At 47.8% G+C, this 15,985-nt stretch overlaps 1 protein-coding gene across 1 annotated transcript in view; it reads right to left on the bottom strand.

Annotated features, from left to right (window-relative positions):
- The window catches only part of GPR179 (G protein-coupled receptor 179), a 47,602-nt gene extending 33,957 nt beyond the window's left edge, over positions 1-13,645 (bottom strand). Inside the window, exons 1-2 of the mRNA XM_081166006.1 lie at positions 12,236-13,645; positions 3,004-3,112 (exon numbers count right to left, since the gene is read on the bottom strand). Of these exons, the coding sequence (XP_081022132.1) occupies positions 3,004-3,112; positions 12,236-13,131 (1,005 nt within the window). The 5' untranslated portion in view covers positions 13,132-13,645. The remainder of the gene's footprint in view (positions 1-3,003; positions 3,113-12,235) is intronic.
- Between the last annotated feature and the right edge of the window lie 2,340 nt (positions 13,646-15,985).

Below are 15,985 nucleotides of genomic sequence, written 5' to 3' on the forward strand. Positions count from 1 at the left end.
AGGCAGGCACCAACACACACTCCTCGGGCAAAAGGTGCTTAAATGCAGATTTGCACATTAAACCCCTGCTGTGCAGTGAAGGTACAGAGCAGCTGAAGGAGGCAGATGGGTCGGCAGAGAGAAGGGGGGATAATGCAGGGAGGCAGGAAGCAAAGGGGAAATGAGACACAGGAGGGATGCTGGAAAGAAGCAGGAGGAAGGCAGTGGCAGAGAGGGAGAAGAGTGATGCTGGCTGAGAACGGTACTAAGCAACATAGCAGATTGAAGGGGGCAGGGCGGGATGGAGACTCAGCCAGGCTATCCCTGTGGCAGCAAGGAATATCACAGAAGAAGAAGAAATCTGCAGGTTTCTTCAAAGAGAAAACACCCTATGTGCTTTGAGCAGAGATTTTGACAGCAGCAAATATCTATGAAATGATATACTTAATGGTCAATTGAATGGTGCCTAGAACATCAGTAAGTTTTTTTTAATGTAAGGCACTTGTATGAACTTTTAATGGCAGGAGCTGCATTGAAAAGGAAGGAGGATTAAACAAGTGTGTGCAAGACAAGATGTTTGAAACACGTTTTACAAATCGGCAAGAAATGTACCGCAATTAATCAAGGGTAATCAACAATAACCATTTATCATATTACATTAACATCAATTTATTCATTTGCACAAAAGTTTGAAAGCGTCGACAAGAAATTACATTTCAGAAATTCACATATAGCCCCCAAGTAATCCAGGCTGCGTTTTTTTCTTTTCAATGTTATTTCACATTTCTTTGGTTTTTAAAGATTTATGTGTTGTTGATGTTTACACATTTTGTACGAAGTGATGTAATGTGCGGAGTGTTTGTCGCATATGGTGACTTAGCTGTCAATATATCGTACCGTATGATAGATTTTTGTCCTGGCCAAAGAAGAAACCTTTGAGAATTCCTCCTTCGGCAAAACTTTGAGATGTCCTCTAGCTTTCGTTCTCCTTGCTAGTAAAGATTTGGTGCTCCAGCTCTGGCAGCAAAACACCAGGCAGCAGCTGAAGTCCAATAACATTTGGAGGGACACAGATACCTAATCTCTGACAACAGAGGCTGGTCCATTTATATACCGTATTTTTTGCTCCATAAGACACACATTTTTCTTCCTAAAAAGTAAGGGGAGATGTCTGTGCGTCTTATGGAGCAAATGTGTGGTCCCTGGAGCCGAATTGCCCAGGGGCGAAAAGCAGATTGTGCTTTTTTTTTTTTTTTTGAAAGAGGGAAGTGGGTGTTGAAACAAAGCCACTAATGAGCAAGCGATCGGGGAGGGAGATAAGGGACGCTAGAGATAAAGGAGGCTGACTGGGAGGGGGGAGGCAAAGACAGCAAACTTACAAAGGGGGGAAACAGGAAGACTAAAGCAAAAGAGAGAAATTAGAGGAAAAGGAGGAGCAAAAAACTGCTCCAGCTAAGGAAAAGACACTACACTAAGGCAAACAAGAGGGAAGGGAGTGTTGAAAGGAAACAGCTGATCAGTGGGATCGAAAGAGAGATAAGGGAGGCTAACAGAGGCTGCCTGGGAGGGGGGAGGTAAAAGTTCATGGATCCTCTGGATTTCTACATTGGGTCACCCCAAATTCACTATCAGATCACATAGCATGTGATCACTACAGCCTGCACCAAAAAAATAACGCACCCACTGTTTCCTGGGGCTGCAATGGTGCAAAAATGTGGTTACAAAGCACGGATCCACATGGTTCCTCAGGATTTTTGCATTGGGTCACCCCAAATTCACCATCAGATCCTCCTCCAAAAACTAGGTGCGTCTTATGGTCAGGTGCGTCTTATGGAGCAAAAAATATGGTGAATGGGGCCGTGCCCCATGAACTTCAGCCAGCTGGTGGTTTGGTTGGACTGGTTGGATGCAGAGGAATGGTGGGAGGAACCAGCTGGGGAAGGTTCAGAGTCCAGGGAGTGGTGGTGGGACAATGATTAGTGGTCAAAGGGAGAAGAGGGAGCAGGCTGGGAAGAGGGGGTATTGGAAGATGAAGAGGTAACAGGGCTTAGTGAGCAGGGAGGATTTGTGGCAGAGAGAAGTTCAGAATCAGAGACAGAAGCTGGAAAGTGGGATGTGTGACGCCAAGAGGCAGAGAGGAGTCCGGCTGGTGCAGAATCACGGGTGTCTCCCCCTCCTTCTGCAACAAGCTTTCCTCCCTACTTGTCTCCCAAAATCAGAAGAGGCACGACAAGGGAGGAGGAGAGTTTAGCTGCACACAGGCACAGTCTCTGATTGCTTGAAAAAAGGCCTGGTGTGGAGGCATCTCGGCAACTGATTTCATTGAAGAAGACCACTGGGAATGAGTTGCTCTGCTCATTGGGCCTGACACTCAGCTAAGTCTGTGGAGGTCATGTTTTTGCTACAGTGGTACCTCAGGTTACAGACGCTTCAGGTTACAGACTCTTCAGGTTACAGACTCCGCTAACCCAGAAATAGTACCTCGGGTTAAGAACTTTGCTTCAGGATGAGAACAGAAATCGCGTGGCAGTGGCACGGCGGCAGAGGGAGGTCCCATTAGGTAAAGTGGTGCTTCAGGTTAAGAACAGTTTCAGGTTAAGAACGGACCTCCGGAACAAATTAAGTTCTTAACCTAAGGTACCACTGTAAAGACTTAACTCCACCTTTGAACTGAGTGATTCCTGACCTGCAGCAGGTATTAGCTGGCTCTTCCTGTCCTTGGCTCTGGTTCCGCCTACTGTGGGGCTCCCTGCCACCTGCCCCACCAATCACAATGGGCACCAGACCCCACTGATCCCAGAGATTGTAAATCACAGTCTGAGTCTTGACTGTGGCACTGCTGTGTGACATACAGCAACGACACAGGCACTTACCGGTATGTGTTACGTAGAAGGTGGTTTCAGGAGTTATGGGTATTTCTAGGGAGGGAGTTCTAGAGGATGGGTACTTCAGAAGAAAAGGCTGCTAGCTAATATTGTTATACATGAGATTAATTGGCAGTAGAGCTGTAAGGATCTTCCTTACCTGTGTGCTGTTGAGGTCACACTGGTGGGTGTTTGCAAACCATCCCTGTCCACTGGCACACTGGTTTATGTCAATCTTCTGGATTCTAACATCCATCCTCAGAACTCCCCTGGAACAGATAACACAAGAGGTTAGGCTTGCAATGTAGAAGGCAGGAGGTAACGGTAAGGTAAAGGACCCCTGGACGGTTAAGTCCAGTCAAAGGTGGCTATAGGGTACGGCGCTCATCTTGCTTTCAGGCCGAGGGAGCTGGCATTTGTCCACAGACAGCTTTCTGGGTCATGTGGCCAGCAGGACTAAACCGCTTCTGGTGCAACGGGACACTGTGATTGAAGCCAGAGTGCATAGAAATGCCGTTTACCTTCCCGCCGCAGCGGTACCTATTTATCTACTTGCACTGGTGTGCTTTTGAACTGCTAGGTTGGTTGGCAGGAGCTGGGACAGAGCAACAGGAGCTCACCCCGTTGCTGGGATTCAAACCACCAACCTTCCAATCAGCAAGCCCAAGAGGCTCAGTGGTTTAGACTACAGCAGCACCCAACACCTGTGTCTTCTGCAGAGTTGCTACAGACACTGCCACAGCTGGCTGATATGAGCAAATAACTGCTCTCATGAGCAACCTGTGCCTATCAGCAGGGAAATGATGTTTGATGTTTGGTCACGCCATAAAACGTGGGAGAGTAAAGAGATGATTAAGGCTATTCTTCATTGGGGAGCAAGGATTTAATCCAAACTATGTACAACATGAGGATGAAGAAGATGATGATGATTCAAATATACAGACCCTTCACAGCCTGAAGCCAGCATAGCCTGCCGCCCCAAGTGCTGAGGAGCCGGGGTTGCAAACCATTTTAGGTCCATGGGTACATTTTTATTTTTAAGCAAGTGCCAAGGGCACTACATCTGATCACTTCTCAGGGCCCTTAGTCAGATCAGTGTGTGCGTGTGCACATGTACACACACTCTGTTTTTTCCATGTAATTGTTGGCTTTAGTAGAATTAATTTGAGCCTTGAGAAGCACATAGAGCTGAGAGAGGAAGTGGAAAGAGTGTCACTATTCCAACTTCCTGCTTCTGCTCTATGTGGTAAGCCCACTCATAGCCAAGGGTCAGCGAACGTGGGCCTCAGAGGCTTCATACATTACAGAGAAAGACCTCAGGGGCACAATACCATACCCTCCAACATTTCTCCAATGATAATAGGGACATCCCATTCCAAAATGATAATTTTACTATTTATACCCCACACATCTTAATGAGTTGCCTCAGGCACTCAGGGCAGCTTCCAACATATATAAAAAGCATCATGAAACATTTAAAAAAACAAAAACTTCCCTATACAGGATTGCTTTCAGACAGCTCGGGGGGTCGAATAACTCCATACTCTCCAACGAAAATAGGGACATCTTAAGGGAAAGCAGCATATTCTGGGATCAAATCAGAAACCAGGACGGCTTCTCTAAATCAGGGACGCCCCTGGAAAATAGGGACACTTGGAGGGTCTGCAATAGTGCCCACGGGGGCCATGTTGGCAATCCCAGCTGTGGAGGTTGCTGTCCCATCCACACAGTTGGAGTAAGATTCAGTGGTCAGTTTGAATGGTTTCTCTGTGATGAAGGGGTATGTGTCAACTTGACCTTTGCTTCAGGAAGTGAAATGTGTTCTGTCAGCCCTGGAGATGATGTTCTAAGTATGGACAAAGCATCATTTCTTTCCTATCGAGTATAGTCTATGTTTCCTCCCCATATATCTAGGGATAACGTCTCTCCAGGTAGAGGACACTACAAACAAACTTTAACCCTGACAATCACTTCACGTTTTCAAAGATTGGGATGGAGAACCTGTGGCCCTCCAGATGTGGTTGGACTTGAACTCCCATCATTCCTGAGCATTGGCCATGCTGTCTGAGATGGATAAGGGCTGGAGTTCATCAACACCTGGAGGGCCACAGATCCTTGATTTGTGCGCCTAAACCCTCAGACCTGGAGTTCAAGATGGCTTAGGCAGTTTCTCACTTTTTGCAAAAGAAGAAGAATTTTATTATTTGTACCCTGCCATCTGACTGAGTTGCCCCAGCCACTCTGGGTGGCTTCCAGCATATACAAAAACATAATAAAACATGAAACATTGAAAAACTTCCCTACACAGGGCTGGCTTCAGGTGTCTTCTAAAGGTTGTATAGTTACTTATCTCCTTGACACCAGAGAAGTGCAAATTGGAAGGGTGACTCTGATTCAGTTCACATCTTGTTTCAGGAAGCGCAAATGAGGTTGGTTCGCCTTTAAACGGAACTTTCAAGGAAAAACCTGCCCCTCCTTAACCTTAACTACCCTCCATGCCCTTAACTACATCTAAATTCTGCAAGTCAGAAACTCAAGAGTCACTGTCAGGGATGCAATTTCCTGGGAGCTGAAATGGATACGTAACTAAGACGCATGAACAACATACATGCTCACAAGCGGCCTGGAGAGTGTGCCCTTTTCCAGATGGACGCAGGCTTTTGCGCTTGCCTGAACTCTGGAACAGACAGATCTGAAGCAGCCAAACAGGGTCACCGCATGGGGAACAACCTGTTTGTTGATTATTTATGTACTACTACACTGGCTAGCAGCTGTTGGTCAACGCACAGGGGGAGGATGGACTTATCAGATATAGGACACTATGAAACACACACACAATTTCTCAACAGTGTAAGGGGGGGGGGGAGCCTAAAAGGACTTATATATGGTGCAGAAAGAGCTTGCTCATTCAAAGGGCAAGAGTAGGCAGGCAGACACATAAGCAGGTCTGTGGTCGAGACAGAGGGACCGATGGTTCATCAGCGTTCGGCCACGAACAAATTAAGATTGTAAATCAGGAAGAGGTTTCTTTTAGGTTAGAACTTTTTTAAAAAGAAGTCCAAGGTGGAAAGGGGGAAATCATTTTTTAAAAAAGTAAAGGTAAACATACTTATTTACTTACTAAATTTGTATACCACCTTTCACCCGGAAACTACAACTAATCCAGAATGCGGCAGCTAGACTGGTGACTGGGAGTAGCTGCCGAGGCCATATAACACCGGTCCTACATTGGCTCCCAGTATGTTTCCAAGCACAATTCAAAGTGTTGGTGTTGACCTTTAAAGCCCTAAATGGCCTTGGCCCAGTGTACCTGAAGAAGCGTCTCCACCCCCATCGTTCAGCCCGAGAAGTGATGGTTACAGGGAGCCAGGTAGAGGGTCTTCTCAGTTGTGGTGACTGCCCTGTGGAACACCCTTCCATCAGATGTCAAGGAAATTAACAACTTTTAGAAGATATCTGAAGGCAGCCCTGTTTGGGGAAGTTTTTAATATTTGATGTTTTATCATGTTTTTAATATTCTGTTGGGAGCTGCCCAGAATGGCTGGGGAAACTCAGCCAGATGGGTGGGGTATAAATGTTGTTGTTGTTGTTGTTGTTGCTACCACAGGATTATATTGGTCCATAAGAAGACAATATTCAGGCAATACCTTTATTAGGCCAACTAAAATGTCACAGAATCGCAGGCACATTATTTGAGTCCTCCAGAACTCTTCCATTGGACTAGATGGTAAAATAAGCAAGGATGGAGACAGGGTGGAGATCTACACATGATCTGGATTTTCCCTTGCCAGGGAAAATCCTAAAACTAGCCTGTTATACATCTGTAGTCAGTGCTGCTGTGGAAGCTCATTATCGTAATGTTGTTGCTATTTGTTGGAAGCCGCCCGGAGTGGCTGGGGTAACCCAGTCAGATGGGAAACATATGCATATATATATATATATATATATATATATATATATATATATATATATATATATATATAGCTTTCAAGCGGCCCAAACGACAAGTATTTCCACTAATTGTCAGTAACAATAACAATAATAATATATTTATACCCCGCCCATCTGATAGGGTTTCCCAACCACTCTGGGTGGCTTCCAACAAAATATTAAAAACACGATAAAAGATCAAACATTAAAACTTCCCTAAAGAGAGTTGCCTTCAGATATCTTCTACAAGTCAGATAGTTTTTTATTTCCTTGACATCTGATGGGAGGGCCTTCCACAGGGTGGGTGCCACTACCAAGAAGGCCCTCTGCCTGGTTCTCTGTAACTTTGCTTCTTGCAGTGAGGGAACCGCCAGAAGGCCCTTGGCACACCCCAAAACTAAGCAACCTGATTTGAAGAAACTGTCTCCATGTGTGAGGGCTGGGCTTGAGAAAACAACAATGAATGCCGTGCTTTTGCACATGTTTTATTGATAATGCCTCTGCAAGCTTCACTCCAAACATCACGCTTGCACAAGTGCGGTCAAGAAATATTGGTTCAGCTCTGGAAGTTTCACACACCTTCGAAATCCAACAGCATGTCAAATTTGACTCAAGCATTTCCAAATTTCACATCTTCAATGGGATTGGAGCAGCGCCTTTTCCTGTTCATCCCTTTGCCCCTTTTTTGTGTCAATATATTTGAGACTGTAAGCCTGCAGAGAGGGGTGCTGTGTCCTGTTTTGCAGAAAATTGTCTTCTTTTTTTGAAGGGCTGTCTCACCCAAGTCCAGTTTAAATATTAAGAAATCTGAAAAAGGAGAGCAGGAAGGGCTTTGACGTTGCCCGTCAGTTTTGAGCAAAGGTAAAAAGGATGGTCTGCCAACCTAGCAATTTTGAGCAACACCTAGGCAGCGGACTGAGCAGACACTCAGATCACCTGGCCACAATCTTCCCCACTATCATGAATTGAATTATATTTCTAATTCAATAAATTATAGTCATTATTTCGAAGTTTGCACCTATACATTTGAAGCAGCATGTGCAAATGTTATGCAGATCGATGCATTCTTTTTTTAGAGATGCATTTCCTGGTGTTCTCTTTAGCTACCCTCCTTGGAGAAGGGACCACATTGTGGGAGGAAAGCTCTCTGCTCCTTTTGCCCCTCTGTTGCCCCTTCTCCTGTACTCCAAGAGACAGAGTGGTACTTGCTGGGGGGGGGGAGGAGTCGCCTGAATGTGTTATTTGCTAGAGGTTTGCTGAGTGTATGGAACTGAGTTCTTCCCGAAAACCCTACTGTGCGGGGGCATTGAGGAAGGTTAGGTTACACTCTTCCCTTCAGGGCCATCTTTACCCGGGAGTGTAAGGGGTGTGGGGCACCCGGGCGCCGAATTCTGGGGGGCGCCAGGCTGCCGCCAACTGCGCCCTGGTGACTGTGCGGCTGGACTCCGACATCGCTCCAAATCTGCGTTGGCCAGATTTGGCAGAAAAGGCGGTATAGGGCCACTCCCTGCCCCAGCGCGTTCCCTGGGCTGCTCAGCTGTGGGGCCCGGCGGCAATTCGCCTCGCTTCACCTTTGCAATGTCCAGGGGCGCCGACTTATAAAAAATATTGGGGGGGCCCATACCGGGGTCCATACTGGCGGCAGGATGGCAGTGGTGCTTTTGCATGCAAGAACCGGCCTGCCCTCCCCAGGCTTCGCGCCGGGAGGCGGCCACCCCCTCCTACCAACGTCACCTTAGCCGAACCCAGAAAAAAGCCCCGCTCCGGCGGCGGGAACTCCCGTCCCCTCCATTCTCCCCTCACCCCGGTCCCTCGCCGGCGACGAATACGCCGTTCCTCGGCCCCGCGGCTCCATTCCTTTCTAAAGTCCCGCCGCTGGGGGTCTTCCTCTGACTGACCGACCTGCCCGCCCCTTCTTAGGAGCTCCCAGTCACTTTGGGAGGCGCGCGCCGGAGTCCCCTGCGCGGTTTTTGGCAAGGTGCCTAATAATTTTCTTAAATTATTGGGGGGGCAGAGCCCCCCCAAACAAATTTTTGAGGGGGCTCGGGCCCCCTCAGGCCCCATGGAGTCGGCGCCTATGGCAATGCCCCACCTGCCAGACACAGCCAAGCAGGTACTGAGGTGCTGCTGCCACTGTCCATGTGCACTGGGCACGCCAGAGGAGAAGGCCCCACGCCGCCCCCAGAATGACCAACCTCAACCCCCTGCTCTGAACGGGCAGCCAGTGAGGAAGGAGAAATGTAAGGAGCCCCACCATGCGACCCCGGGCTGGGCTGGTCCAGGCTGCAGAGCCTGGCGCACAGAGCTGCGCTCCATGTGGCTTTTCGACAGCTCCATCCCGCAAGCAACGTGGTTTTCGCCCAGGGCATGCGTGGAGGTTGCCTGGTGCTTGCCTTTCCCCAGGCGGGAATGCGGGAAGTAGTTAGTCACGAGATCCGCCGTGTCAAAATTTGGGGGCGCTGGGTGGATCTTTGCATCCCGGTGGCGCATATGCTATAGATGGCCCTGCTTCCCTTCATCCCAAACTGATGAGAGAGGCTCTGGTTATTGCTATGGGACTGGAGATCCGGGGCATGCTAAGATTGGACACAGAATGGCCACTGAAACTCATCCCTTGCTACCAACTCCAATCTTTTAGCTGGAGGTGGGAGGGATGGAAGTTCTTCCTCTACCCACCACTTCACTAGGGGCTTTCCTCAAGGACCACATTTCGTCCTGAGGTTTAACCTAACTCTTTACTCCGTGTAGTAGGATGCCATGGTTTTGCAAAACCCATTCTCATCAGATTGTTCTCCCTCTTAATTCTCAAATCCTTTAAAAACCGGGCACTAGACCCCCTGCCTTCTTTTCTATAGGCACAATTTGCGTTCTCACCAAGCTGACATGGGTTTTGGCCTGCCGTAGGCGTGGCCACTGCAGTTTTTGCCGTCCTCAGCAGGTAGCAAAAGCAGGAAGTTTATTACGTCTTTCCGGGGACGAAAAAGGTGGCTAATCATAGAGCTTCCATCAGTCCCACAGTGGGAAACGGACAGGTATCTAACCTCCCACATCTCTGCCAGAAACTCATAATTGGCCCTTTTACATGCAATAGCTTGGATTTTCAGGATTTTATACCAGGCGGATGCTGAGATATTAGCCATGTCATTGTGGACATGTAAGATTTAAGGTCTCCAGCCTCCCCATTTAAAGATAAAGAGAAATATATTCCTATAACCCAGCAGTGGTGAAATTGTTATCCTTTGTACATTGTTTTAACTCCCATCATCCTCTGCCCAGCATGGCCAATGGTAAGGGATGATGGGAGTTGTAGTCTAGCAACACCTGGAAGCACCACATTGATTCCTGGTCTGGAGGAAAACAAATTCTTTGTCTTTGGTCATCTTTTTTCCTGGGATTTTTTTTTTTTGGGGGGGGGCTACTGAGTATTGGAAGACAGGAGTGTCTGGCGTGCTCTGGTCCATGGGGTCACGAAGAGTCGGACACGACTAAACGACTAAACAACAACAACAACAACAACAACAACAGAGTACTGGCTCTCAGCCCCAGAACCTCTTTGAAATCTTAAGTTCAACCCTATAACATGTGAGCTAATATTTTTTAAAGGGTTATTTTGAACCCTTGTACAGAGTTCCTTTCCCTCACCTAAGCTCATTTCTCACCATCTCTCTCTCTCTCTCTCTCTCTCTCTCTCTCTCTCTCTCTCTCACACACACACACACACACACACACTTTTGGGATTAGTGAGGACTGTCCAGGACAGAGTACATGGTTGGTGAACATGAATGAAGAAATCAGACTTGTAAAACAATATTGCAATAATACAATCATAAAACTTGCTCTGAGCACCTGTTCTGAGCAAGAATCCCTTTTAGGCAACTGGATAAGGACGCTTTAGACGTACTGGAGTATCCCAATCTCCCAAACCAGAAATCATAGACAAGCCAGGCTAATAACAACTTCTGTGGACTATTAACTCTGGGCATGTGGGAAGAGAAGGTGGCAGCAGCCTCTGAACAATGCCCCTTGCTGAGCAACGGCATCCCTGTACCTTGGCTCAAGGGACTTTCCATCCAGGCTGGAGCCCCCAGCACTATTACATGTTAAGGACCCCGGTGTTTACCCACCACAGCACTGTTGTAAAGGACAGCACTGATGCAGCAGTGCCTGGAGAAAATACAGGGGTCGGCTTGCCTCCTGCATCCTTGTTTCAAGGGACGCTTCCTTGTTCTATCTTTAAATTCAGTATTGCTAAATAAGGAACTGTTTCTTGATAGAAGGAATAGTCGGCAGGTCGGGTAGGGGGGAGGGGGAGAAATTCGATTCCGTTCACATCTCAAGACTGACCTGCTTAATTTGTACTTCCCAAAACAATAAACAGCACAGAATTTGCAGTTCCACTAATTTTGCAGTGCAGTTCTCCAGACAAGCAATGTCTACCAAAATGGATATGCTAGGGTAGAGTGTGCAGATAAGTGCAAATCCTAGTGAAAACAGCAAAAAAAAAGAGTATTATATGTTAGGGGAAATCGCTTTGCTGAAAATGGGAATATTAGGAGCTTGCACTAAAAAAGCTGGTGAATTTTCACGAGACTTAAACAATAATTAAATAGCAAAACTGATGTGAAATGTGGAGGGGGAAATTAGAAACCGAGAAGAACCGAAATGGACAGATTTGCCCATCCCTGGTGGCAAGCATATATGTGAGGGACTTTCTCTCCTCACTTCAGGCCCAACTTCTGCTGTGTCTGAACAAATGGGCAGGTGGGTAAAATAATGGCCTGGAGATCCGAGAGCTTAATTTGAGTCTGGCATCTCCAAGGCTTGGTCCTGGGATGTGGGAAATCATAGACTAAATGAGCATTGAAATGCTTTCTCTTTGTCCTTGAGAGCCACCCACCAAAGCCTGAGCCTCAGCGCCCCTGGATCAGAGGACTCCTTTTATTTCAGAACAACCCAACAATCCTTGGTCTGTCCGATATTCCCAGTTATACAGAGGTGAGCACTGGTTACACAGTTGTGAAGAAAGAGAAGGCATGTCCCTTCTCTTTACACATGCTTTTGAGTAGTCTTCATTCACCCTTGCTTTTGTTGTTTCCTTACACTTGAGATCAGCTTCTGGGGCAGACTTAAATCGTGTGTATTTTCTTTTTAAAACCTTTGCAATATTATTGTAAGCCACTGATAGGTTATGATTTTTCTTAATAAATATCACACTTTTCTGGTAAAGGGAATGGCAAGCCCCGAATCCTGCCTGGCCAAACAAGGATATCGAACAACTTCTCCCCTTGTTAACCCTTCCAAGGCTTGCTGTCTACCCAATCCCTGCTTCCCCCACCCAACAGCTGCATTGAAGTTTGGCTTTGTTTATAAAGTTAGGAGATCAAATCAGGGATCTCCTGTGTCACACAAATAGTATGGTCCACAACCTCACCCCTCATCATCACCATCCTTCCCCGACTCACTTGAATTCTGGATTTAGATCAGGCTTGAGGCCGTAGAAGGAAGAGGAGAGAGTGACCATCCAGTTGGGCAGGAATTTCCCATCTTCACATTCCAGGAAAGGTGGCGACCACTTGATATGGCTGGTATCCATCACATAACTATCTCCCTGGCTCCATTTGGGAGTGTCGAGGGTCTTGAGGTCATTGGTGAGAATCCTCTTGTAGAGCGACGGAGCCCTCTGGAAACGGAAGAAGTTGTACCACTCATTTTCCCAAGTCAAATTCCTCAAGCTTTCTGCAGAGGCCGAGAGGTCTTGGAGCAAGATCTCATTGTTTTCCTTGGTGGCCTGGAGCATCAGTTGGGGCTTGGAAGACACCGGGTGAGCATCGAAGGTCAACACAGCTCTGTAAACTTGGGGGTCTCCATCCATAACACTTCGGACCAAGGCGTGGTACCACTCAATGTCTTCCTTCACGCTGGACTCCCGGATGTCGTTGGTCTGGAAGACCATGTTGAGGAAATTGGTGGCATGGGCCAGGGTCTCGGTCGCACCACGCAAGTAGGAACGCAAAGCTGGGGGAGGGCCAGAGGCCTTCCCTGTGTCCCTCACCTCAAATCTCCGGGTACAGTTGGCTTGCAAAAGGTGCAACGCCTTTCCAGAGTACAGGAAGGCTGCCGCCGCCTCCGACCCGTCAGGATCTGTTTTATCCAAGTTGGGGGTAGGCACCCAAGTGAAAGTCAAAGCTGAAGAAGAAGGTGAAAGCGGGGAGGGGGAGGAGGAGGAAGGCATCCATTCCTTTGCTTTTGGAGTCCTGGCCTTGGGTGGAGCTGCCCGTTGATAGTGGAAGATCCCAGCGGCTCCTAGGAGCTCCAGGTGGAAACACCCAACCAGAAACCCCAACAAGCAGATCTCCATGGTTCGGCAAAGGGACTCGGGAAACACCAGTCATCCGGTGGGGATCATTTCAGCCACGGGGAAGCCCTCTTAGGAAGTCCCGATGCATCCGGCAGGGTTCTAGAGATCCTCAGGAAGTGGAGGGAGAAAAACCACGAGAAGCAGCGAAGGAAGCCTGCCCATCTCCAAGTGAGGGACATCCCTAAAGGGCATTGGCACACCTGCCAGAGAGTTCTCTGCCTCCTGCTTAGAATTTGCAGGACTTTGACCGCTCTCTTTCCGCCTCTCTTGGCCACTCTCGGTGCCTCGCTCTCTCTTTTGCTTCTGTCCTCCCTGGCTGGTGATGGAGCAGACGTCACTACAATATGAGCAGCTGCTGGCACTGGCTCCCCCCTTCTCCTTTCCCCTCCTCAGCTACTATTATATGCCTGGGCTTTTAAATCTCTGCAGATCTACACGCACACATGCACGGTTCTAGCAACAGCCTCACTTGCTAATGCTTGGAATGGAGAAATCCTGGGTAAGGCCAGAGAGAGAGAGAGAGAGAGAGAGAGACACGAGGGAGGGAGGGAGATGGAAAGGGAACAGTGTCTGTCTCTCTCTCTCTCTCTCTCTCTCTCTCTCTCTCTCTCTCTCTCCTCACTTTAGTTCCATTAGGGGATATAGGTCTGACAGTGATGCAAGCAACCAAATCCTGCATGGAGTGCCATGGCAACGGGAAATTTGTCTTCCCACCTCACCCCTCCCTTTCTCTCCCCTCCCCGCCTTTATTCGTGTCCCCCCCCCTTTCCATTCATCAGCTTGACTAACACCATGATAGTCATTTATAAGGTCACCTACTGCCTACTGATGTTTGTATCATGCTGCTAAATATAATTAACTGTTCAAGCACCAGTGAAGGGTGGTGGAAGCGAAAAGGGTGGAAAACAAGGATGGAGAATTTTCAGACAGGGTGTTCTGTACTGTTGCTTTCTACATGTTGAGATGGAACAGGAGATGTGAGATGGGGGGCGGCGGAGAGAGAGAAATATAGAATGGAGAGGGTGATTTGAAGGAGAGAGAGAGAAAAAGAAAAAACAACATAGAAGACAATCATGACCTAATCGGAGTCGCAGTTTACTGGGGCTCAGCCCCCAGAACCCCCTTTTTAATCCAGCGTCTTGGCTCAGCTCTGGACCACATGGCCTTATAATAAAGAAAAGTACCCCTGAGCATACACAAAGTGCATTTTCCTTACCATTGCAACAGAGTGCATTTTACATTCTAGTGGTGTGCTTTTCCATCAGTTGGATGTATCATTCTACATTGCTTGTGCTATCACTTTGTCTTATTGTTTTTGCATACAACCCCTTTCTTTAATTGAGGGAAGGTGTGCCTTTATGCGGAGTGTTCACCATGCCTGCTTATCTCTTAACACTGGTTGTCAATTAGTGCTGCTAATTCAATCTTGCCGAATCCTTCTGCTGTTCTCCATGGCCTTTTGCTTTGCAGCGAAATGAATTTTGACTTGACTCACAAACGCCAGAGACAGTGTTAGAAGCTGAGGTATGAAAACTGGGAGCTAAATGGCACCTTAAGCCTAGGTTATGGACACAACAATCGAATGTCTAAGCACACTTTTTTATATATATAACAAGAATACGAAACTGAAAATGAATGAACTGCAGCCAAATTATTATGTTCATTTTTTCACATGGTCTAGTCCTTCCCCTGCCCACCCCACTAATATTCTTCTCTTCTCCCGTCTTCAGAGAGTAGCTGGAAGTGGGGAGGCAGAAAAGAAGCCCTCCTTACCTTCCACTCTGAAGTTTTAATCTGAAATCTTAGGCTCAGTACTGCACCCAGAGCTCAGAAACTGCTTGCGCTATAATGAAATTCCCTGTTGCAAATGTGCCTAGAACAGGAGTTGGCAAGGTTTACCTCGCTTGGGCCGGTTCACTCCAGCGGAGATCCCCCCATGGGCCAGATCATGTGTGCTTGTGAGCACATACACCCGCGATTTCCGGTGTCTGCATCTGTGCAGACGCGATTTCCGATGTCTGTGTAGACACGATTTTAGGCATATGCGCATGCGCAGACGTGATTTTTGCTGCCGCGGAAGCGAGTCCCCGCACTGCGCTGTGTCGGTTTAACACAGCACGCGGGGACTCGCTGAGCAGGCAGCTCAGTTTGGGAGCAGCTCGTGGGCCGGTTAAATGACCCCCATGGGCCTCTTGTGGCCCATGGGCCTTAGGCTCCCTACCCCTGGCCTAGAACAATGGGAGTTTCGAACACTGTCTGGAAAAGGTGAAGGACATTTGCCAAGAGGAAGTGTGAGCTGGAAGGCAAAAGACCATGAGAAAGACAGGGCTGACCCTACTTTTGGGTAAGGTGAGGTGCCCTGGGAAGTAGTAATGGCCATTGCCCTCAGTTGGAGGACAGAGTTCGGCTTGCCACTTGGGCTGTCCTGTTGCCCTAAAGTAGTCTGCTGCCGTCCCTTATTGAAGTAAGGGAGATGTTTGAAGCAGTGGGAGATGTTATGCTGCCACCCCTTATTGAAGTAAGATTCAACTGCCGGGCCAGGCTGCTTCTATACCTAGAACAGAGGTGGATGGTAGGAATGTAAAAAAGTATTATGTTCCATTCCACCCTTGTTGCATGCAGTGCTGTTTCTGTTCCACCACATTTGCCTTCCGCCAACAGCCTTATTACAGTCGTACCTCGGAAGTTGAATGGAATCTGTTCCGGAAGTCTGTTCAACTTCCAAAATGTTTGGAAACCAAAGAACGTCTTCTGATTGGCTGCAGGAAGCTCCTGCAGCCAATCAGGAGCCGTGGAAGCCCCGTTGGATGTTCGGCTTCCAAAAATAGTTTGCAAACTGGAACAGTCACTTCAG

Source organism: Podarcis bocagei, assembly GCF_964188305.1.
Source record: "Podarcis bocagei genome assembly, chromosome: 13".
In the NCBI taxonomy this organism is placed as follows: domain Eukaryota; kingdom Metazoa; phylum Chordata; class Lepidosauria; order Squamata; family Lacertidae; genus Podarcis; species Podarcis bocagei.